The sequence below is a fragment of the Acinonyx jubatus genome, chromosome D4 (genome assembly GCF_027475565.1).
Source record: "Acinonyx jubatus isolate Ajub_Pintada_27869175 chromosome D4, VMU_Ajub_asm_v1.0, whole genome shotgun sequence".
Taxonomy (NCBI): Eukaryota; Metazoa; Chordata; class Mammalia; order Carnivora; family Felidae; genus Acinonyx; species Acinonyx jubatus.
This window is the reverse complement of record NC_069391.1, coordinates 12862513-12886328: the sequence shown is the minus strand read 5'-3', so window position 1 is coordinate 12886328 and position 23816 is coordinate 12862513. Positions and strand designations below refer to the sequence as shown.

Genomic DNA, 23816 nt, shown 5'->3' with positions numbered 1-23816 from the left:
GTTTAAAGCCCTCAGGCCTCCCACCACTGTGGCTCCTTCTCAGGCCGGTAGAACCCCTGACGTGTGGCTCAGGGCTGGTGGCTGGGTGCACGTGCCTTCTCTCCCTAACAGGCTCTAGCCTCAGCCCATGTTGCCCCCTCTTTGCAATAAGAATAATAGTGGCTAACAAGTCCTGGGCCTCTGCTATGTGTGAGGCGACCCTAGAAGACTAGTTATTATTTTGCTCATTTTACAAATGAGGAAAGCGAAGCACAGAGGAGGCGAAATTGTTCAGAGGCCCCCAAGACCAAAGGAAGGCATGAAGTGCAGGGGGCCTGGTGTCTGACCCCCAGCCGGGCAGCTTCAGTAACTTATTTCAGGGAAGAGACCAGAGGGGCTCGAGTGGCCAACGAGTCCTGTCCCAGCTTTCCCCTTTGTGCCTGCGGTAAAGGTGTCTCCACTTCCCCAGGGGGCGCAAGGAGGGGCTTGCTCAAGCAAGATCCGTGGTTTCCAACGGGGCTGGGCCCCCAAAATATCTTCACCCATCTGAGGCAGAATAAGTAAAATAAAGGCAATGTTGGGGCGCCTGAGTGGCGCAGTCGGTTGAGCGTCCGACTTCAGCCAGGTCACGATCTCGCGGTCCGTGAGTTCGAGCCCCGCGTCAGGCTCTGGGCTGATGGCTCAGAGCCTGGAGCCTGTTTCCGATTCTGTGTCTCCCTCTCTGTCTGCCCCTCCCCCGTTCATGCTCTGTCTCTCTCTGTCTCAAAAATAAATAAACGTTAAAAAAAAATTAAAAAAAAATAAAGGCAATGTTGCAAATGTTTACGTAAAATTAATTCCTTTGGACTATTGCATATTGTTAGATCTTGCTCTTCCTACTTCTGCTTTCGGTGTTAAAATGTTCTATTATGGAAGGATAAGAAGTTGGCGAGTCTTTAAAAAAAATTCCCATTTAGAAAGAATAACAGTCACCTTCTGCTGATCCCCTCCATTTTATTATTTTTAACTTTACAGATGCATGAATCCCAAAGTCTGGTAGCTGTGGGACCTCACGCCTACTGCCGCCACTGACCTCCTGAGGCTGTCATCCAAGGGAAGCTGGAGCTGTAACCAGGGAGCGAGGCAACAGAGGGAAGCGGTTTGACCTGTGTGGGTGTCAGGGACCCAGTGGGTGAGCAAGCGATGGGGCAGGGGTTAGAAACAGGACAATAGTCAATCAGGAGGGTTCAGAGACCCACAAGGAGGAGGGACGGATAGGGAGAGGTGAGTCAGAGAGAGGAGAGGGAGAAGAGACAGAGGCAATGAAGAGACAGAGACACGACATGAAGGCCAGAGGGAGGGAGAAAGAGGCAGAATCAGAGAGACAAAGACACACACACACACACACACATGCACGCGTGCACACACGTGCACATACACATACAGGCACAGAGTCCGCAGGTAGTGACAGAGAGATGGAGATAGTCAGAAAGAAACAGAGGGTGAGAGTGAGACTGTCATCCGAAAGAGATATTCTGAGACACCTAGAAGGAGAGACACTGAGATAGAGACAGAGACACAGAGGGAGATAAATACACGCGAAGAGAGAACACGACAGAAATCCAGGGGCAGTTAAGACAGGAAGAAAGGAAGGAAAGAGAGAAGAGAAAGAGAGAGAGAGAAAGAACAGAACAGAAAACCAGGAGGAGACACATGTAGCCAGAGCTGGAGACTGAGTGAGGCAGAGGGAGGCGTGGGGGGAGAGCGAGCTATTGAGCTGGTGGCCGCACAGCCCCCCAGACGGCCGGCCAGCCCCATGTGTGCAGGGTGTGGGTGGAGGAAGAGACTGCACCAGCCCGGGCCAGGGCTGCAGGGACCAGATAAGGACGCCTGCCAAAGGAAAGCAGGGGAAGGAAAGACGTTTACAAATCCCCCCGGGGGGAGAAAGCCAGGGAGGCTGCCCCAGGCCTAGAGAACAATGGGTACTTGACTTCAGTGGGTCATTAATGAGACAATTAATGGAAAGAGTAACAGAGGCCTCCCCAGGGAGGACTCAGAGGGTGGATGAGTGGAATTATTGTGGAGGGCGGTTCTAAGGTCGGGGGGTGGGGGGTCTGTCCCCACACTCCCAGATGTCCAGCATGCCAGTGGCAGATTCCTGGTCTGGGGCTTGGGGCCTCCCTCAGCTCTCCACGCATGCCCTGTGCTCCCTCCACCCTGGACCCTTGCCAGCCCCCCTTTCCTATTCCCGTGCCTTTGCTGCTGCCGCTTCCTCTACCTGGAATGTCATCCCTTGATTATCTCCATCTATGGAAACCCTGCCCACTCCAAGGGTAAATAAGCGTGGCACATCCATAGATGCTCTGCTGAGACAGAGCCACATGTTTGAATAAGAAGAGAGCCCCAGAAACATAATGGGCTGTGGAAAAAGCAGGCAGTCAGAGATACGGTGTGACGCCCCTTACGTAAACTAGGAGGACACAAAATAATTTTTAAAATTTATTCCTGATTCCATTTTGCATTATACATTCATTTTTTTAAGGGAGGGTTGTGAAGAGATTCTTAACCAAATTCATAATGGTGATTGCCACTGGGGATTGGGGGAAAAGCTTAAAGGTACCCGAAAGACATCTCATATATGTGGATAGAAATGAAAACTTGACCAAGTGTTAAAATTTGGGGTTGTGAAAATAGGAGTGGTTGTTCCTTTGTTCTCTGGTTTTGTTTAAAAATTTTTTTTCCAGAGAGAGACAACTTAGCTCTCCCCTAGACCCAGCTGAAGGCCATTCCTGCAGGAAGCCTTCCAGGAATCCATCCACCAATCAGATGTGGTCTCCCTTTTCCCTGGCATCAGTCTCTGAAGGCTCAAAGCGCTTTCCTTCTTGTGTTTCCCTTTGTGATGTTCATAGACTGTCTTCCCCACTGGACAGGAGCCCCTGGAGGACAGGGACTTCCAGCCCCAGGCCGGCTCAGAGCCCGTGCCCAGGGGTGTCTGTGAGACTGAACCTAGCTCTCCCATCCACCACCGTGGGAGGCAAACCACCAAGGCTCTGATGACATCTTAGATCCAATACCCACAAATCAATTTTGGGGAGAGAGGGGTGGGCTCCTGAAATTCAAAGCATTCCTTCTAGAATGGGGATCTGGGGAGGGGACAGCTGCTACCCAGAAATGTTTAGGAGGTCTTGTTTGCTGTGACCAGAAAATAACCTGGTCCTAGTTAACTAGTGTCTGTAGCACCATGGCTAAGAAAACCCAACGTAGTCCCAGCTAGTTCCCCCTCCCTAGTGAGGTAGAGAGGCATTTAGCTCCTCCCACTCAAATCTACCTGTTAAAAGAATTCCTATTCCACTGGCCCCCAGTGAATGCCAGTTGCTGGTAAAATGGAGCCGTTGTAGAGGTGGAAGGAGGGAGAAGGACCAAGTGCTTGCCCACCCATCCAGGCAGGCGTGGCCCGACCCTAACAGCAGAGCCCATCTCCTGAGCACTTCGAACTCCAGGCTCTGCCCTGAGATACAGTATCTAATCTGATTCTCACAGAGCGCCTGCTCCTCCAAGTTGGACTCAGAAAGTCTAAAGGACTTTTCTCGATGGCCCTTAAATGGTAAAACTGGGACTCTAGTCTGACTTGTTGGTAGGTGGAGGGGATGTCTCTGGTGTGGGCGGTGGGGCTGCATAGCTCTCCTTACTTCTAGGCCACTCCCCCCTCCCCGCCCTTTCTGTTTGTTTTTGAAGGTAGTTTCCTGGAATCTGTCGTACAGGGGTCTAGGGTGGCCAGAAGCCCTGGAGGACACTAGTGTGCCAGTGCCCTTACCCCCACAGGAAGGAGTCAATAGCTGGGAGGAGACTGAGGCACAGAGAGGGAAGAATGCATCTCTTAACCGCAGAACACATGAGTGGTAGCGCTGGGACTTGAACTCAGATTTCCTGCCTCTGGCTCCCCTGGCTGTCCGTGTAGCAGGGCAGACCTCTCCACAGGATTTTCAGTCTGCTGGGCTTTGTGGTATCATAATGTCGTCATGGGACATAAGACTACAGAGTTTGGGGAACAGGGAGAGAACTTAGAGATTGTCTCCTTCGGCTCCCTGTTTGCAGTGATGGGGAATTTAAGCCCCAAAGAAAGCAAATGACTCACAAGGCCTTTTTGATGTCAGGAAGTCCAGGCCAAAAAAAGCAGCCTCATGATCCACAGAATCCCTTGGATTCTCAGAAGCTATTGACTCCAACTTTAGAACGCATTTTCATAATAGGTGACTTGGGGGGCGCCTGGGTGGCTTAGTCAGTTAAGCGTCCGACTTCAGCTCAGGTCGTGATCTCACGGTTCATGTGTTCAAGCCCTGCATCAGGCTCTGTACTGACAGCTTGAAGCCTGGAGCCTGCTTCGGATTCTGTGTCTCCCTCTCTCTCTGCCTCTCCCCTGCTCATGCGCTGTCTCTCTCTTTCAAAAATAAATAAACGTTAAAAAAAAAAAAAGGAAATAGTAGGTAACTTGGTGGGCAAACCCAGAGCAGATTGGAAATTATAAATTAGAATGTGGGGAAAGGCAGCCTACACTCAGATGTCTGCTGAATGCTGAATGCCTGCCTGCCTGCATGGATGAATGAAGGAATGAATGAATGAATGGCTGCCCTCACCTAGTTTCCCTTCCTCTGCTCCATCTCTTGCTGTCAGATGAATCATCTTAAAATAGCCTTTGTCATGACTTGGACTTGCTCAAAAGCCCCTGAGATCTCTTCATTCCCTCCCTGAAGAGCATCCCAACCGGTCTCTATTCCTCCATAACGGCCCCTCTGACCCGTCCTCTATATGGTGACAAAATGCAAATCAGGCTGCTCCTCTTCAGAGGCTCCAGGTCACCTCCAGGAAAAAGCCCCGCATTCTTACCACAAGGTCTTAACTGCAAGGTTTGACTTGGACTGTCCTTTCAACCGCATCTCACGCAAGGCTGTCCCTTGCTCTGGTTCCAGGAGGCTCTGGCTCTTTCTCAGGTTCCCATAGATGCGGTTATTTCAGGGACTGTACGTGCCATTCCCTCCTCCTGGGGCACTCCAGACCACCCACCCCCCCGCCTGGCTGGCTTCTATCCACCCTTTAGCTCTCAACCTAATCTCACTGCTTTTTGGCAGCGTTCCCTGACCTCCCCAGCTTGGGTCCATACCCTCCGCCTGCTGTTCCTGCAGTCACTGGACTGAATGGGATACCACAGTGTCCCATTTGGTTATATGTAAACGTCTTCAGTGTCTGCCTCCTGCCCAGACTGTGAGCTCCGAGGGGGCAGGGGCTGTGTTGTTCATCAAGGTACTGTGCACCCAACAAGTATTTGCTGAATGATTGAGTCAATATGTTTGGCTACCCACTGAAATTGATTTCTTCATGCCACATTTATTGAGCATCTACTAAGTGTCAAGCCTGGTTCTCCACACTCCACAGTGGTAAACAAACTACCGTAGAGTCCCTGCCCTCATGGAGCTCACAGTCTGCTTTGAAGAGGCAGACATTAAAACGCTGAAGAAATAACACAATGCCAGGCATAGCTAACTGCTATGAAGGAAAACAAAGCAGGGGTAAGGGTGGAGCACTATGTGTGTGTGTGTGTGTGTGTGTGTGTGTTTGGTGGGAGTTGCCAGTGTAGACGGAGCAGTCAGGGAATGCCTCTTGGAGGAGGTGGCATTTCAGAGATGAACCAGGGCTCCTGAGAAATACAGCCTCTCTCCCCTACTTGGGCTGGCTGGACCCCAGGTGTGTTCAGGTGTGACAGTCCCAGATATGCAAACCCTCCGTGCCTCCCAGGGCAGGAGCCAGGAACCCAGATGGGGCCTTTGGTGAGGCTTCTGAAGCGGGTGTGAAAGCCCAAAGCCGCTCTCCACAACAGCCGTGATTGGGCTTTTTCTGCGTGGCGATTGCTTTGTGCACGGAGGACTCGGCTGATTGTGGCCGGTCGATTGGCACCCACAGACCACGGCCGCCGGGGTTTACCTCGCACCCCCAGCGCCGCGGCGGGCCGTGTGCAGCGCGCCAGCCCAATCTCGCCTCCTATATTCAGAGTTGATTAGACGCTATTTCTGCCTGGATTTTCAGAAGGCTCAAGAGCTTTTTTAATCACTACAGTGGCTCATTACGGTTTTGCAGTGACACTCATGTCCTTCAGTTCTCTTCTCAGATTAGATTCTATAGTCAGATGAATATTGGATGATTTCATTACATACAAATGCAATCAACAGTTTTGCATAAATTTCTTCTCTTTTCTTGAGTTTCAATTGACCCCAGCACCCGTGGTGGCAGGCACGATCCACATGCAAATGAGCTGGGTTTGCAGCCGGAGAGGGGCCGGGAGGAGGCGGGCACTTGCACCAGCCCGGGGAGGGAGCAGGCCTTGATTGCTCAGGCTTTGGGAGAGGGGCCCTGGCAGAGGGGGGTGCCGCCCAGGGGGCAGCTTCTATGGCTGAGGCAGGGCATCTCCGTTCAGGATGCTGTTCCTGCAGGTGAACCAGACGCAGGGATGCTCAGGGTCAGGCAGGCTTTCTGGGCAGGGAATGGAATGTGGAGTGACAACCCCCGCAGCTAGGCCCAGAGCAGTGTCTTGGGACCGTGGCTCCTTAACAACTGGTGTGGATGTATTTCAAGATTTCAGCAACTGCTAGGGCCTTAGCGGAGCATTTGTGCTGAATGTTAGCTCTGACCCAGCAAATGCTATTGTTTTATTGTTATTATTATTATTGCCCTCATAGTCATCATCGTGGGCTTGAACTATGTATGGCCAGCAGGACTCAAAAGCCAGCCAAGGCAGGTAGGAAAGTTGGGAGGCTGGGCAGCTGCCCTTCACCATTTTCTCGATTTCTTGCCTTCTTTTTTGGGTGGAGAGGCGGTATGTTCTCAGAATTGGGCCTCAGAAAGCTCCTGATCCTTCCTGTATATGGTGACAGAATCCTTTCTACCACATTCCTGTGAACAGGTATAGAAGCTCTTGCTTGTTCTCCCCTGGGGATGAGGAGCTCCCTCCCTGAAGAGAGCCTCTTCCTGCTTTCTCAGCTCCTTGCTGACCAGGTGCTGTCCATGAGCATGAACCTCCCCATCCCTGACCCTGTGCTCTGGGCCCAGAGCCCACCTCTGCTCCCTTGTGTCACTCCCTGAGGCCAGCATTTGGGACCATGCTATGCTGAGTCACCTTTCCTAGGGCTGGTCTTCTCAATTCCTGCAGCTTTTCCCAGGAGGTAGCCTCCAGCCTCACATCTGGGTCTGTCTTCAATACCAGGCACGAGGCTGGAGGGTATGGGGGAAGTAAGCTGTGTGTGGTCATGGGACCCAGGGCTGACAGCTATGCACCTCACGGTGGGGGGCGGTGTGGGGGGGTGGAAAGGATCCCGATGGAGACATTAGACCTGAGGGGCTGTAGGACAGGGGTCTGTGCAGCCCAAACCTCGTTTCCTTCAAGCGGTTCTTTACTAAAGCTCCCCATGTAAACAGAGAGTGGAGATCAGGGACCCAGACAGAGACACATGGATGCACAAGTAGTCAGGGACCCATCGGGGATGTGACTCAAGCTCCAGTCATCATCATGGACACAGCCGAAGCCCGAGGTGAACAGAGCCACAGCCATGGGTATGAAGAGACACAGCTGTGCTGCCGCCACCCCAGGCTCAGGCCCCTGCCCATCACTGACCTCAGCTCCCTAGACTGGGGTCATAGACGTCCGGGAATCTGAACGGAAGCAGGGGTACCTGGTATTGCTCCCATGCTGCTGGTGGGACCACTGAGGTCCAGAGAGGGAAAGGTGGGACTGAGAGCCACGCAGCATGGATGCTGGGGCCTCCTGGTGCAGGCCCTGAGGACCATTCTGCTTTCTGCTTCCTCGCGGCCTCCCCAGGCTCCTCTCCCTGCTTACATCTCTGTGCTTTTCCGTCCCGCGTCTCTCCCGCCTCTATCCCTGAGTCTGTCTGTCTCTGTCCCTTCCTCTCCTTTCTCTCTCTCTCTCTCTGCACCTTGCTCTCCCCCTTCCCTCTCCCCATCTCTCCGTGACCGACTGCCAGTTCTCTCTGCCAGCTGACTCTTACCCCCAGCTGCCTGAGGTACCAGAGCTGGCCTCTGTCTGGGATTGGTAGATCTGAGACCACAGGGCCGCCTCACTTAGAGCTGTGGCCCCTGGAAGGAGGAGCTGGGGCTGGGGGTGGGCTTCTGAACTTTCTGGAGCCTTCCTGCCGTGGCCATTCCTTTTCCTGTTCTGGTCAAGGAGAGCAGGAAAGCAGCCACCACAGACCTACTCTCACACTGGCCTGGAAAAGCGGGGCTGGGAGGTGGGCGGGGTGGAAGAGGATTCCCATTGACTCCTCATGCGGACTGGGATGATCCCCACAAGATCTGGTCGTGGAGCTGGGTCCAGACCTGCTGCCGTGTGTGGCAGGCTCCCCACACGGAAGCTCCCCTCCTGCTCATCTCCCTGCAGAAGCTGTTCCCTGAAACCCAATCAAAATCTGGTCCCCACCCCCTTCCCACCTCCTCTGCTTTCCCTACTCAGCTCTCACTCACCCCAGCACATGCAGGCCAGAGAGGAAAGAGCTGGGCTTCAGAGGCTGGCAGGTCTTTGCCACATGCTAGCTGGGTCATCTCAGGAAAGTGACAGAACCTCTCTGAGCCCAGTTTCCTCCTCTGCAAAATGCAGTTAACACTCCTTCCCTTGCAAGGCTGGCATGAGTAAGTTACATGAAAGTACCCGGTGCAGACTGGGCATGAAGTAGACATCCAGTAAAGCATTTGTTGTGAATGAATGAATGCGTGAATAGCGAATGAACAGTAGAATTTAGACATGCACAAGTGGGGCACGGAGAAGGATCGCCTGGTGTCAGGAATGGCACAAGCAAGGGCATGGAGAGGAAAGAGGGAGCCATGAGTGCTTAGTACACAAAGACGAGATCCAGAATCCCAAAGGGAAGTCTTAGCAGATGAGGTGAGAGAGCCTGGCAGGCTCAGGGCTGGGTATTTTGTTGTTGTTGTTGTTTTGTTTTAATTGAATATCCCTTGTAGCAGGGAAAGTAGTGATCAAAGGACAGGAACTTACTGAGTGTCAACCATGCACAGGCAGCTAAGGAGTAGTTGTAGCAGCAGCTCCCAGGAGGAGAGGCCCTGGACTGAAGCATTTACAAGCATGATCTCATTTCACCTTATAACGACCCTGTAAGAGAGGTGCCATTATTATTATTATTCCCACATTGCAGATGAGAAAATGGAGATCTGGAGAAGTGAAATGAGTGTCTGAAGTCAGATTCAGCCAAGACTTGAGCCCTGGTCTAGTCTGGCTCCAAAGCTGATTGTCAGTCCTCTTCCAAAGGGAGGACCCGTCCCCGCTCCCCCCATCTCGGGGCAGGTGAGTCCCTGTGAATGAATAACTTAAAATACTTGGTTAGTGAAGGAGAGTAGAGAGGGCATGGTCGGAAGGCCCAAATATCAAGAATATAGAAGCTTTGCTCAGATGGATCAGGGAAGGCTTCCTGGAGGGGGCTGGACACAGAAGCAGAGAGCAGGCAGAGGAGGCAGAAGTGAGCCCTGCGGGGGATGGTGGTGGGGTGGGGGCTGTCACCCAGAATGACACTGGGGCACCGTGGCTTTGCTGCCAGACAGCCTGGGCTAGGGCTCTTGACCTGGATCAGCTTTTTATTGGGGTCCCTCTCCTCGGTCCTACCTGGCCCACCTGTGCTTCCTTCTTGCCTTCTAAGAGTGGGAAGGACAGGTTTCTGGTGACTGCAGACCTGAGCCCCATTCCCACCTGTTATTCTTTTGCTGCAGGACTTTGACCAAGATGATTTCCTCTTCCCATCCTTACCTTCCCCACCTGCAAAATGGGACTGATAACGCTCACAAGCTGGCTGAGCGGAAAGTCAGAGGCCAGCAGAACTAGCACAGGGTGACGGTCAGAGCAAGTGCTGAGCAGTGTTGGCTCCCTCTCCCTTCCTGGGACCCCTTTATCTCTCAAGACAGGCTCAGTCCCCTGTTTCAGAGCACAAACAACCGACAAACAGGATGTTTGCTGCTGCGGTCAGACTGCAAAACCAGGCTGCCTGACTCCATCTTGCTGTGTGATCTCGAGCAAATCACTTAGCCTAACTATGGTTTTCTCACCTGCAAAATGAGGATTCAGAGTCCGTTATCTAAAAGCTGTGAAGTCAGATGGTTTCAGAGCTTGTCTGAGTTTAAAGTCTAATAGAGAATGTGGGGTCTGGGGCATGTCTTATAATCAGACTCATTCATTTTTTTTTTTTTTTCCAACAAAACATGAATGTTCACACCAGGCAGTGAAATGAAGAACAAAAATAGCTTCTGCTTGGTTCAAGTCCCTTTTGGCACAAACCTACATGACACCTTCTGGCCACTGAAGCTTTGAGGATTCCGGTATTGTGGAGACGGGATGGTAGGCCTGGGGTATCTACCTCATCATGGGACTGCCATGTGGATAAAATGGGTTCCTACACACAGGTCACTCAGAACCACACAGCGAGTACTTAAAGCGTTCGCACGTGCTATTCGAGAGGTCCCTCCGAAGCCCTCCCATGGCTCCCACAGCTCCAGGGTGAAACACCAACAATTCCAAGCAAGACCCTTTATGACTGGAGCCCCGGTGACCTGCATCCTCGGTCTTACCTCTGCCCTGCACACCCGAAACTTGAACTTCATTGTCTTTTTCCAGTTTCTGAGACACGCCAGGTGCTCTCTCTGCAGGCTCTTACACTTGCTGTGCTTTCTGCTTGAAATGCCTCCATCCCTAGCTACCTCCCTCCTTTTCTTTAAAGTTTATTTGTTTAAGTAATCTCTACACCCAACGTGGGGCATGAACCCATGACCCTCAGATCGAGAGTCTCGTGCTCTTTTGACTGAGCCAGCCAGCCCCCCCTAAACTTTTATTTAAGTTTTATTTATTTATCTTTTAGTAAATCTCTACACCCAACATGGGGCTCGAACTCATGACCCCAAGGTCGAGAGTCTCATGCTCCTCGCCCCAGCCCAACCCTCTTTCTTAACTCCCGTTTCCTCCTGTAGGTCTCCAGCCCTCTTTTGAGCATAAACCAAGCACTAGGAAAACTGCTGGGCTTCCCCTCTAGACTGTGATGTCTGGGAAAGCCGTGGCCGCATGCACGTTCTTTTCTGGTGTACTGTCATTATTGGAATGAATGAACATCCTCACCCGTCAATGGCTTTGCCATTAGCTCAGGGATTGAACACGTTTGTTGAATGAATAAATGAAACAAGGAAGATCACTCTCCCATTTGCACCCCAGGAAAAGATTCTTAGACTGCCCTCCCCTCCCTCTTTCTTCAAATTCCTTAAGTGAGTTTTTGAAAAGGGACCTAGTCCAGGCAGGGAGCCAGTAGGGGGACTTCTGGGATTGGGATAGCAGGGCCTGGGGGAGGTGGCTTCAGTCTATTAGGCAGAAACTACTTGTCCTGGGTTGGTAGAGGCCTCTGGAGTCTGGGGAACAGAGGGTGGAGCGAAGGAGGCCTCCAGCACTCCGGAGCAATTGCTATAAAATAAACTCCATAATCAGGTAAATGCATTCGTGCGGGGGGATGGTTCCCGTGCAGCTGCGGACGTCCAGGCCGGAGGGGACCTGTCTAATCTCAAAGTAATGAAAACGTGGGTCCAATTACGATGGACGGCCGAGGCTTGGGCCATGGCCGGAGTTTGGGAGCTGGGCCTCTGGCAGCGGAATTAGAACATTTAAGCTGTCAGGCTGAATCCGGGAGAGGCCTGATTACCTGGTCCGCGAAGGGGCCGCTTTGGTTTGGTGTCGACTATAATTTCCTGGCCGCCAGCCGTGAAGCCACGGGCCACCTTCTCTCCCCTGCTATGGAGGTCCAGGCCTTGTCTTTCTGACCTCCACCCACCCCCAGACTGGCCCAGAGGGGTTGACCTGGGCCTCCCAAGCTGCGCACGTGGGGCAGAAAGGGAAACAGGTACCTGAGTGACACAGTCTGGTTATGTGTAACATGGGTTAAGGAAAGTGTGTACAGCGGCCGTATGCGAATGACACATACATAGGTACACGTGGTACGGATATACTGAGTGTCTGTAGATGATGTAAGACATGTCTACGTGGATTGTATGCAGCTGGTTTAGCGATGAGGTGTGCGAGTAAGTCGTGTACTTGGGCTGTATGTACAGGATATGGGCATGTGAGCGTGTACACAGGTTGTATGCGGTGTGTGTTCACAGTTGTGCGTGCCGGTCTGTAAGTGCCATGAGAGCAGGGAGCAAGTCTGTCATGCTAACTGCTATACCCCCAGCACCTAGATGGGTGCCTGGCTTGGTGGGTAGATATTGATTATATGAATGTTGAATCAAGTCATATCTATACAGTGGATGCATGTATTAAAGGAAGGAGCATGTGGAATCTGCATGGATATGTTGTGCGTGTGTGCGTGTGTGTGTGTGTGTGTGTGTGTGTGTGTGTGTGTTACCTGTCTCTCTTGTATAACATGGAAGCATGAGAAGTGGAATTGCGTCGGGGCGCCTGGGTGGCGCAGTCGGTTGGGCGTCCGACTTCAGCCAGGTCACGATCTCGCGGTCCGTGAGTTCGAGCCCCGCGTCAGGCTCTGGGCTGACGGCTCAGAGCCTGGAGCCTGTTTCCGATTCTGTGTCTCCCTCTCTGTCTGCCCCTCCCCCGTTCATGCTCTGTCTCTCTCTGTCCCAAAAATAAATAAACGTTGAAAAAAAAAAAAAGAAGTGGAATTGCGTCAAAGGCCTGAACTGTGTGGTCACACAGACCTGTGCTCGAGTCTTGCCTCCTCCACTTGTAGATTGTGTGACCTCGGGCAAGTCAGTTAACTTCTCTCAGCCTGACTGTACTCATCTATAAGATGGATAATAGTAGTCACAGGTAACATTTGTTGAGCACTTACTATGTGCCTGGTATTGTGCTCTATATGCTTCTCAACAATTATTATCTTACTGACTTTTCACAGTAACCCTTGAAGTAAGGACGACTATTGCCTGCCCCCATTTTCAGATGGGGAAACTGAAGCTCACAGAGGTTAGACAGTGGGGAAGCCAGGACTCAACCCAGGCATTCTGATCGCAGTGTGAGCTTTTAACTGCTAGGCTAAACGGATAGTACCTGTTGCAGAGAGTTGCCTGAAGGATTGAATAAGATAATCCGAGCGCCTATGCCTATGTCTGGCACATAGTAAGTACTCTGTAAATGTTATTGTTATTATTTGCACATGGTACATGTAGATGGGATGTATCAAGTAGGTACAAGGGAATATGCAGGAGGTGTGCACGTAGTATAGCTGTACGAGAGAGGCATGTGTAGGTGTGTTTGTGGGTGTGTAGAGTGTAGGAACACATCTACTCAAGATTTATGGTACATATACTTGGGTATATGCACATAATGAACACAATACATGTAAATAAATGTATTATGATGCACGATATTGACAAGTGTTTTATGAAATTAGAAAAAACATATACTCGAGGTATGTGATATGTATGACCCGACATAGGGTATGACCCTATGTATGACCCTATGTATGTGATATGTATGACCCTACATATGTATGACCCTATGTATGACCCTACATAGGGCTCTTCACATTGGGGTACTCTGTGAATTGAAAAATATATGTAAATGAGGGTGATGACAGGTATCCGAGGTGCAGGCCTGGCCATACATGGGCACATGTGCACACAGCATAGCACATTCATGTCTGTATAGATGTGGTACATATACTAGATATAGATATACATTCAGTGGATATATATACAGTACATACACAACACATTGCATGTGGTCTGGCAGGTGCACATGTATGTGAGGGCTTATGCATGGGGTGTATACAGGCACATTGATGTAAACAGTGTATATGTTTGTGTAATGCATATATTTGTGTAATGCATATACATCCTTTTGAGATATATATGTTTGTGATTTATGTCCTGTGTGTCTTTGCTCAAATGTCACTTCAGTTAAAATATCCATAACCACTTTTATTTGAATTTTTATTTAAATTCTAGTTAACATACAGTGCAATATTGGTTTCAAGAGTAGAATTCAGTGGTTCATCACTTACATACAAACCCCCAGCACTTATCATCACTAGGGCCCTCCTTAATACCTGTCACCTTTCTAGCCCATCCCCACCCACCTCCCTCCATCAACCCTCAGTTTGTTCTCTATTGTTGAGTCTCTTAAGGCTTGTTTCCCTCCCTCTCTTCTCCCCCTCCTGTATGTTCATCTGTTTTGTTTCTTAAATTCCACAGGTGAGTGGAATCATACGGTGTTTGTCTTTCTCTGACTTTTCTCGCTTAGCATAATACACTCTAGCTCCATCCACGTCATTGCAAATGGCCAGATTTCATTCTTTTTGATGGCTGAGTAATATTCCATTCCATATTCCATTCCATCTTTATTCATAATTCATTATTCATTTATTGTTTGATGGACATTTGGGCTCTTTCCACAGTTTGGCTGTTGTTGATAATGCTGCTGTAAACATTGGGGCACATATACCCCTTTGAATCTGTATTTTTGTATCCTTTGGGTAAATACCTAGTAATGCAATTGCTAGATCTAGGGTAGTTCTTCTATTTTTAACTTTCTGAGGAATCTCCATACTGTTTTCCAGAGTGGCTGCACCAGTTTGCATTCCCACCAACAGTGCATGACGGTTGCCCTTTCTCAGCATCCTCCCCAACGCAGTTGTTTCCTGTGTTGTTAATTTTAGCCATTCTGGCAGGTGTGAGGTGGTATCTCATCGTCATAACCGCCTTATTTAAAATAGACCTAATTTCCCATACCAGTCAGTACCTTCTTTATTTTGTCTAAAAAAGTATCACTTTTAAATATAGTGTGTGATTCGGGAATTCATGGTGTTTTCTCCCTCACTAGACCATAAGCGTCAGGAGACCAAGGGCTTTTTTTTCAGTTCTGTTGACTGCTGAATCCCCAGTGCCTCGCGCAGGGCGCGGCAGGTTGGAGATGTCCAACCACGAATGAATCAACAAGTGGACGTCTGCGCGCCTGCAGTGCGGCCGGGTGGGAGCCGGTGGGGCCGTGCGCGAGGTGGAGCTGAGACCTAGGCGCAGAGCACAGCCTGGCGATCGCGACCTAGGGGAGGGCCACCAACCTCAGGCCTGCGTGCGCACGCACACGCCGGCTGAAGCTGTGCGCTCGCGCTCAGTGCACGTGGTGCACGTGTAATTGACGGACGCACACCAGCTGCCGCTGGGCCAGCGCCCGCTCACCTCCGGCCCTGCCCGTGGCTCTGCCCGTCCCCTGCCGTCTCCTGGGGCGCGACCCCGTGTACCGGCTTGGTGGGCCCAGGCTCCGGCCCATTTCCCGGCGGCCGCAGGGCGGGGAGCGGGAGCTGGGCTGCGGCGGGGCCGGGCGGCAGGAAGCGGCGCATTGTTCGCGGGCCGCAGCCCCGGGCAGGGAGTTCCCGGCCCCGCACGGACATAAAAGGAGAGAGCAGCGCCCGCGGAACGGCCGGCCGGCCAGCGGCCCCGCGCTCCGCTGACCCCGGCATCCGCTCCGGGCCCTCAGCCCGGGAGAGAGGAACGCGCCCCGCCCTTGCGGCTGGCCAGCCCGGGTTCGAATCCCGGCTCGCCGCCTCCCGAGCCTGCCTTTCCTCCGGGTACATTAAACGGAGCCGCTGGAAGCCCACCTCCGTCCCCGCCTCATTCAGTTTGCTTGCCCCGCTAAAAACCCAACCTTGTGCCGCAGTCCCTCGAGGAGAAAAGGTACATTAGTGAAACCCAGGTTGCAGGGGGGAATGCTTTACCTAATAAAGGAAACTTGCCGGTGTAGCTTGGGCGACACCCCTTTGTGCACATGGGTCTGCCCAGGCTTGGAGCCCCAAGGAGACCCTCTTCCGGGTGGAACTTTGCAGGCACCAGTGTGGGTGGGAGAAACTGAGGGAAGAGGGAAGCCGTGCTCAGGGTCATCAACCACCAAAACCGTATCAAGCAGACTTTACAAATCCAGAGTCTTTCTCTCTGTGCTTAGAAGTATGGCCATTTTTGTGGTTGTTCACTATAAAAGTGATCCAGTGAACACCGCTCCTGGGTGTATCTTTTTGAACCGGCTTTATGCTTGTTATTCGTTTGACCCTCACATCCCCTCTGAAGGGGGGGCGTGAGTTAACTGAGGCCCAGAGGTACAAGTACCTTGCCCAAGCAAGTTGGGGAAGGTTGGAGATGGGGGTGGGGTGCCCTGGTCTGTTTTATCTGTTAATCCCAGCAACTCTGGCACCATAATTTTGGGTGGGGATGTATTTGCAGGAGGGTTAAGATCTAATCAGGGCAGGAAAAAGTAAGGGATTAGCAACCCCACCCCATTCCAGCCCACCCCAGCCCAGCCCACAGCCCTGAGCTTTGCCCTCCAGACTTGGACTGTGCTCTTGCCTCATTGGGAAGGAAAAGGTGGAATTGTCACCATTTCCATAGGAGCCCAGAGAGGTTAAGTGACTTGCACCAGGTCACACAGCAAATGGCTAGGAAGCCGAGGCCGTCCACCACAGCCAGACCTCTCCTTCCAGGGAGAACCCCCTCCCTGAATCCTGACATTTTGGGGACCTGTCTTGGGGTGCACCACTGGGCCAGGAGATTCTGATTACCGAGAAACGGCCTTCCCTCCACCCCTGCCCCCGCCCGGCCCTGGAACCCTACACCAGGGGTAATTGACATCAGATGCGGCTGTGACCCAAGGAATGCTCCCTAGGAACCTGGAAGCATTTATTGTCTGGAAGAGAATCCAGGGCCCTCTCTAGGCTGCCCTCCCTCCCTGGCTGTCTCCTCCCCAGGCGGCCAAAGGTGGATAGGGGCCCTGAGGAGCCTCTGGTGCTGCCCCGGGGTGAGTGCAGCCGGCCTTGATGAATACAACTGCTGAAAGCACCTTCCTGGCTTTCTCCTTCCTGGGGATACAGTTACAGGGGGCCAGACTTCCTGCCCAGCCCGCCCAGCTTCACCACGCGGATCTGCAGGCTCTCTGGGCAGGCAGCTCCGCCCCCCACCCCCAGCTGGGATGCTGGCGGGCCCCCTCTCATTCAGAGTGCAGCTCAAATGTCACCTCCTCAGGGAGGCCCTCCCTGACCACCCTATATGAGCCAGCCCACCTACTGGCAGATTCTCCCTCCCACTCTGTTTAATTTTCTTTGTATCATTTAATCTCTAGCTGGTTGTTTCATCTGTTTTCTTATAATAATGATTATGTCCTGCACACAGACCCCTGCCTCCCAGAATGTGAACTGTGTGAGGGCAGGGACTTTGTCTTGTCCACTGCTGTATCCCAGGGCCTGGAACCATGCTCGGCACATAGTAAATGTTCAGTAAATACCTACTGAATGAACAAAGCGAGAATAAACCCCTGCCTTAAGCCTCTGAATTTATAACTTGACCTTGAATCTCTGCTCTGAGCTGAGATTTATCATCCCTGATCTCCACCCTCTGGTTTGTCTGGGATTCTCCACACTGATTCTACTCTGGTATAAAACTCCAGTTTCTGGGGCACCTGGGTGGCTCAGTCAGTTAAGCGTCTGACTCTTGACTTCAGCTCAGGTCATGACTCGCTGTTCGTGAGTTCAAGACCTGCACTGGGCTCTGCACTGACAGTGTGGAGCCTGCTTGGGATTCTCTCTTTCCCTCTGTCTCTGGCCCTGCCCTGGGCTCTCTCTCTCTCTCTCTCAAGATAAATAAACTTAAAACATTTTTTTTTAACTCCAATTTCTGATGCTCACTCTCCTGCCTGGATTTTATTGTTTCAGGCTCTCATCTGGGAGCTCAGGACTGACCTCTGAGCTCACTTCTTTGATCTTCTCCCCTGGCTCTGTGATGTGACTTTGGGCAGGTCTCTGGCCCTTCCTGAGCCAGCAAACGTCTTTAAACCGAAGCTTATATGGGAAGCCCAGTATATGAGACCGAGAAAAAGTTCACAAGGTAGGAAGGGGGCCTGAGCCCTGAGTACCTTGTCTTTCCATGTCCCCAACACACCTTTGCAGATCCCTAGAGCTTTGGAGAACATGGTTTGAAAACCCCAGATTCGATGATTTCTCAGTCTCTCTTGGGTCTGTAATTCTACAGTGCAATTACTTACATGTCTAGTCTTAAGCGCTCGCTTGGTCATTCATGTACTGGTCCATCAAACATTCATGGGCCACAGTTGTGTGCTAACCTGCCCTAATCCCTGTTCTCCAATGTCTTGTGTCCAGTTTCTGGTCTCCTTTCCTCATTCAGTAAGCAGTCCGGGAGCACAGCTCACGTGCCAGGGTCGTGAAATCTCAGAGAACTTGGGCAGGGCTGCCGCTGACTGATATTACACCATTGTGTGACTGAAGGAAAAGGCACCCCCTTTTGGGCAGATGCGGCCTTACTGGACGCAAGTTGACCAGCAGACAGTGCCCTTGAATGAAGAAAAAGGTGACTATGTTTCTGGCAGACGGAACCCCACATTTGGGTGCAGGCTGATTAGGTCCCAGGCCCCTTGCGTAGTGCATAAACTTCACTGGTGGCTCCACGGGTGTGCGATCTGCGTTTGGTTTAATGATCTAGTAACATCGTCTTTAAATTTTAAGTAATTTTTGAACGGGGTGGGGGCTGCACATTCTCATTTTGCAGTGGACCCCGCAAATTACGCAGCTAGTCCCGACTCGATACAAAGTCCTGGTTAGATAATAGCAGCCCCCATTACACCAGGGGGAAAGCAAAGCCCCAGTAAAGAGGAACTGCCTGCCAGTGTGGCCTGGTGGAGCTTGGCAGGGCTTGGGTGCCCAGAGGCTAGTCTGCCCGCTCCCAGCCGGGTGAGGCTGGACATACTCTGCGGTGGGGAAACCGGGCATGGTCCCCACCCAGAGGTGGTCAGGAGCAGGGGGAGAGATGTGTGTGAGCGTACTTAGAGCACAAGATCTTCAGAGCAAGAGGAAGTGCTCTTGGCTTGTTGGAAGTGCCTCGCCATAGCAAGGGCTTGGCGACTGAGGTGTGGGCAGTGTAGAAGATGGAGTGACTTTTTCCAGCGGGGGTTTTGGAGAAGCCTTCTCAGAGGAGGTGACAAGGGACCTGACAGTGAGGGATAAGAGGGCTTGAATTAGGAGGGGAGGGGAGGGGCATTCCCAAGGGCAAGTCCAGCCTGGGCTGAAAGAGTGGAAGGGTGTGGTCTGGGTGGGAGAAGACACAGGAGAGGTAGGGGGTGAAAGGCCTCGAACATCAGGGTGAGGGGTCTGGACTGCATCCTCTGTGTGGGCTTGGGAGGGTCCTGCACCCCAACTAGAGCAGATTGGTATGAATCTGTTCTCTATGTCATACATGGGCACTTGGGATTTTGTAAAAAAAATAAACAAAGATGTCGCCTGTAAGAATATGTTTGAAAGTCATAGTAATGGGGGGTGGAAAGCCAGAGAAGCAGTTCAAAGTCCCTCTGCCAGCTTCTGGCTCCCATGCAGGGCTGTACTCTTTGCCCGAGAGAAGCTGAGAGGGGCAGTGATGGCTCTGGATCACAGGCAGTATGTAGAACCCAGGACTCCTGCCTCCTAGATTGGGGGTCTTTGGATGCTGCGCCTGCAGGAACTCACATTTACAGGCCCCTGGGTGAAGCTGTTGGTCCACTTTCCCAGGTCTCCCCTCTGTCTGCAGCTCCAGCGCAGAGATGCTCCTTTTTCTTCCTCCTTCAGGGACTTTTCTCGGAAAAGGAGGCCTATGCTGCCACCTGGTGGCAACTGTGAGGTAGGTGAGGTGCAGCTTCCCTGCTCTGAAGCTTGCGGACCGTCCTGGTCTAGACAAAGGGCCCTGTGCCCTGGGGTGGGGCAGCCCTGGCTTTCAGGACTCTGGGACCATTAATGGTGGTATAGCCCACCCCATATCTGTTCTTTGTCTGTCTCACCCCATCTCAACGACTTGGCACCCTAACTGATCTTGAAGCCTGGGTGTTACCCTTGGCTCCGCCCACTCGCTTATTCCCTAAATCCAGTCTGTCTCCAAGTCCTGTCAAATCTGCCTTTGAGGGCACCTGGGTGGCTCAGTTGGGTTAAGCATCTGACTTCGACTTAGATCATGATCTCGCTATTTGTGAGTTTGAGCCCTGGCTCGGGCTCTCTGCTGTCAGCATGGAGCCTGCTTCAGATCCTCTGTTCCTCTCTTTCTCTGTCCCTCCTCTGCTCATGTGTGCACACTTTCTCTCTCTCTCTCTCTCTCTCTCTCTCTCTCTCTCTCTCTCTCTCTCTCTCTCAAAAATAAATAAACATTACCAAAAGTCTGCCTTTTAGGTAGACCTGGAACGTGTCCATTGCTCTCTATCCCTAAGACCAAGGCTCGGGTCCAGCCACCATTGTCCCTCCGCCCCACCCCACCCGGTCTGCTGCAGTAGCCACATTTGGTCTCCCCACCTGTTCTCTGTGCTGCATCCAGAGGGACCTTCCCGAAACCCTCAGCCACTCATGTCACTCCCTGCTCAAAACCACCAATCGCTTCCCATTCGTCCCAGTACGAAACTCAGCTTCTCCACCGGGAAACCCATCTGGGAACCCTCCCCTGCAAACACCCCAGCCCCACGTCTCACGGGCACCCTTCGGCCTCTCCTAGTTGGACAGTACGGGACAGTGGTTGCAGGCTTAGACTCCGGTGCCTGACTGCCTGCTTTTGTCATTTGCCCACCGTGCACGCTCAGTCAGGTTACTTGCCTCAGTTTCCCAATCTGTAAACCAGGACTGATGGTAACGGTACCTACTTCAGGGTACTGAATGATCATGGGATCACGTGGGGCCAATGACAAGGTTGGAGAGCACAGTCTGTGCATAAGACTGCCCTCACTTCTGACACTACCTGCGAGTTTGGGGGGCCCCCCAATCCACCCTCAGGTCCAGCCACTTGCTAAAAGGCTCACAGAACCCCCTGAAAGCTCTTATACCTGTTGTGAAACGATACAGATTAGGATCTGCCCAAGGGGGAGATGCGGTAGGGCAGAGTCACGTAGGTCACATGGTCAGTGGTGGTGGCTGAGGCAAGACGACCCCGGAGAGACTTGCACTTGCAGCCGTGTTGTCAGGGAATGTGTGCAGCCTGCCCAGCCCTGAGGGGACACCGGGCAGAGGAGGGTCCTGGAGGCAGCAGCAGAGACGCCAGGGAGGCAGATTTCAGTTCTACGTGTCCAAGGACCTTCCAAGAATGAAGGCTGCCTGGTGGGGGCAGTGATCTGCTGCGGGATGGGGACCCAGCCTGTTGGGAGGCCCAGGCGGGGCTGAAGTGGGGGGGGGGCAGGGTCAGGTCCCCCTCCCTGCCTACCCCAGCTCTGCAGGGCCCAGATGGCAGTGGGGAGAGAGGGGCCGGGGAAAGAAAGCGGAAGGAAAAGCCAGCCTAGGCGGAGTTCAAGCCTAGGAGGAGTGAAGGAGGGCCCTGCCTTCCAGAAGCCTCTGCAGGGAGCTTGGATTCAAGCCTAGCTGTGTGTTCTGAGGAACAGGGCAGTCCCAGGATTCACATGGGTAGCCAGGGTTCACATGGGGAGCAAACTACTTGAATTTGCTCTCTTGGGCAGATGGGGCACACTCCAGGCCCAAAAAGAACCCCACCCTGAGAGCCTGCTGGGGAAGGTCTAAGGGCCAGGAGCCCTGGATTCTGGCTCCTTCTCCTGCTATCTGTCCTTGGGCAGATCTCCTTCCCTCTCTGGGCCACAGCCTCCTGATCTGTTCAGTGGAGGTTTGGGCCCAAGGATCGGAGTCCCCTTCTACAGAGAGACAGGCATCGGGGGCTTGGAGAGAGTGTGGGAGGGCACTGGAGGTCGGGCCAGGACTGGTCATAGCGGTATCTGTCCACAGCCTAGGAACCAGTCCTGCCCACCCCCTCCCCAAGTTCTACTCTGCCCACCACACCGACCACAGTGTCCTCTTCTTCTTTTCTATTTTCAGACCTCCTAGGGTTCTGAGGAAGCCCGGCCGGTGCCAGTCCAGGAACTCTGAGCTGCTGAGGGAGGCAGCCCCAGAGCGGTTAGATGTGCAGGGAGTCACGGGCTTAGGAAGAGGTAGTGGGGGCCTCCCTTCTGGGCTGGACAAGGGGCCTTTCTCAGGCTTGGCTCTGGCCTGGACCCCCAGGATGCTCTGGTTCCTGCTGGAGCCTGGACTGGTCAGGAGGCTGATGCATGGTGGGGCTGGGTGGAATGCATTCTTTCGGGCCCAGCCCAAAGGCTCACCTTGATCGAGACCCCGACAGTCTTGGGGCTGTGCCTGGCTGGGCAGAGAGCCTGCAGCCAAGGTCTCGTGGCTGGAATCTGGCTTCAGTCTGGCTAAAACCCGAGCCCTGTCCCTCACTGCAGCAGGCTATGTTGTAGGAGGGCCAAACCCCAGCTTCCTTCTTTCCCCAGGACTTTTGAGGGCCTCCCACTAATGCTCTCAGAATTGTCAGGAAGGCTTGGGGTCAGTGATGAATGACCCTCATCAAAAGGGCACCCAGAATGCTTCTTGTATCTTTTCTTCCCCACCCCCCTTCCCCCCAGAGAATACATGTCACTATGAGACAGACAGACAGACAGACAGACAGACAGACAGGAAGGCACTGATCTGAGATGGTGTGGCAAGACAGATAGTTCCCTTGTTTGTGGAGATGGCTTTTGGTCTTATTGTCATTCCATCTACCAGCCAGATGGTCTGGTACCCAGACCTTCCTACTCTGGGTGCAGAGTCTGGAGTCTCTGGCTGATAGGGTCTCTTTCTTGCCCCACTAACTCTACATGAGCTTTGGCAAGACCCTTGCAGTCTCTGGGGCTCAGTTTCCCTATCCATGAAACAAGAAGATTGACTGGAACTCCCTCCTAGTTCTATGTGTACGATTGCGATTTTCTGACCAGGGAAGCAGTTTTAGCTCCGGGTTCAGCAGCCTCTGCCTGGGATGGCCTGCTGTTGCCTTGGTAGGGAGCAGGTGGAGAGAACAAAGGCATCTGTGCTCAGGAGAAATAGCTTCCCAGCCAAAGCGTGGAACATGAAGCAGATTGTGCCAGAAATAGAGACAGAGATGAAGAGGGACAGAGTCAGCAAGAGGGAGTTAGCAGCAAGAGAGATACTGAAAGAGGAAGAGAGTGTTGGAGACAGAGATGAAGAGATAGGGCCACCCACAGAGGCAGAGATATCACAGGGGGACAGAGAGAGTGAGAAACAAAGATACACAGATGCAGAGACCAAGACTGAGAGGTACAGGCAGGAACAGGGCAGCCATAAAGGATTGGATGGGCAGGAAAGCCAGTGACAGAGTTTTCTGCTCCTTGAGGGGCGTGTCTAGCCAGATCCTGTTGTTGCCCACACTGTGCCCAGGTCTGGTGGTCACTCTTCTGCCTGTGATATTTCCTCTGGGACTGGAACCCTGTGGCCTCCCAGTTTAAATGTCCTCTAGGCATCATGCCCCTGGAGGTAGTGTGTGTAAAGATGAGAGCCCACATGGGCTTAGGATGTCTGATGCTACATGGTCTCAGGGCTTCATTAAAGGGTAGGGACAAATGGCAGAGTATCAGAGATTAATGAAGGTTATTACCTGCAGGAGGATGTGGTTAGGGTTGGGAGAAGAGAGCAGGAAGATGGAAAGTCCAAAGAAAACTCTCCCCATCTTTCTTTATTTTTTTTTTATTTTTTTTTTAAATTTTTTTTTCAACGTTTATTTATTTTTGGGACAGAGAGAGACAGAGCACGAACGGGGGAGGGGCAGAGAGAGAGGGAGACACAGAATCGGAACCAGGCTCCAGGCTCTGAGCCGTCAGCCCAGAGCCTGACGCGGGGCTCGAACTCACGGACCGCGAGATCGTGACCTGGCTGAAGTTGGACGCTTTACCGACTGCGCCACCCAGGCGCCCCTCCCCATCTTTCTTTAAATGAGGCATTAACTTTGTGTCTGACTGGTTAGGAACTGATAGG

At 52.4% G+C, this 23816-nt stretch overlaps 1 protein-coding gene across 1 annotated transcript in view; it reads left to right on the top strand.

Annotated features, from left to right (window-relative positions):
• Nucleotides 1-7289, top strand: part of MRRF (mitochondrial ribosome recycling factor) — a 65570-nt gene extending 58281 nt beyond the window's left edge. Inside the window, exon 7 of the mRNA XM_015084802.3 lies at nucleotides 994-7289. Within this exon, the coding sequence (XP_014940288.1) occupies nucleotides 994-1050 (57 nt within the window). The 3' untranslated portion in view covers nucleotides 1051-7289. The remainder of the gene's footprint in view (nucleotides 1-993) is intronic.
• The last annotated feature ends 16527 nt before the right edge of the window (nucleotides 7290-23816 follow it).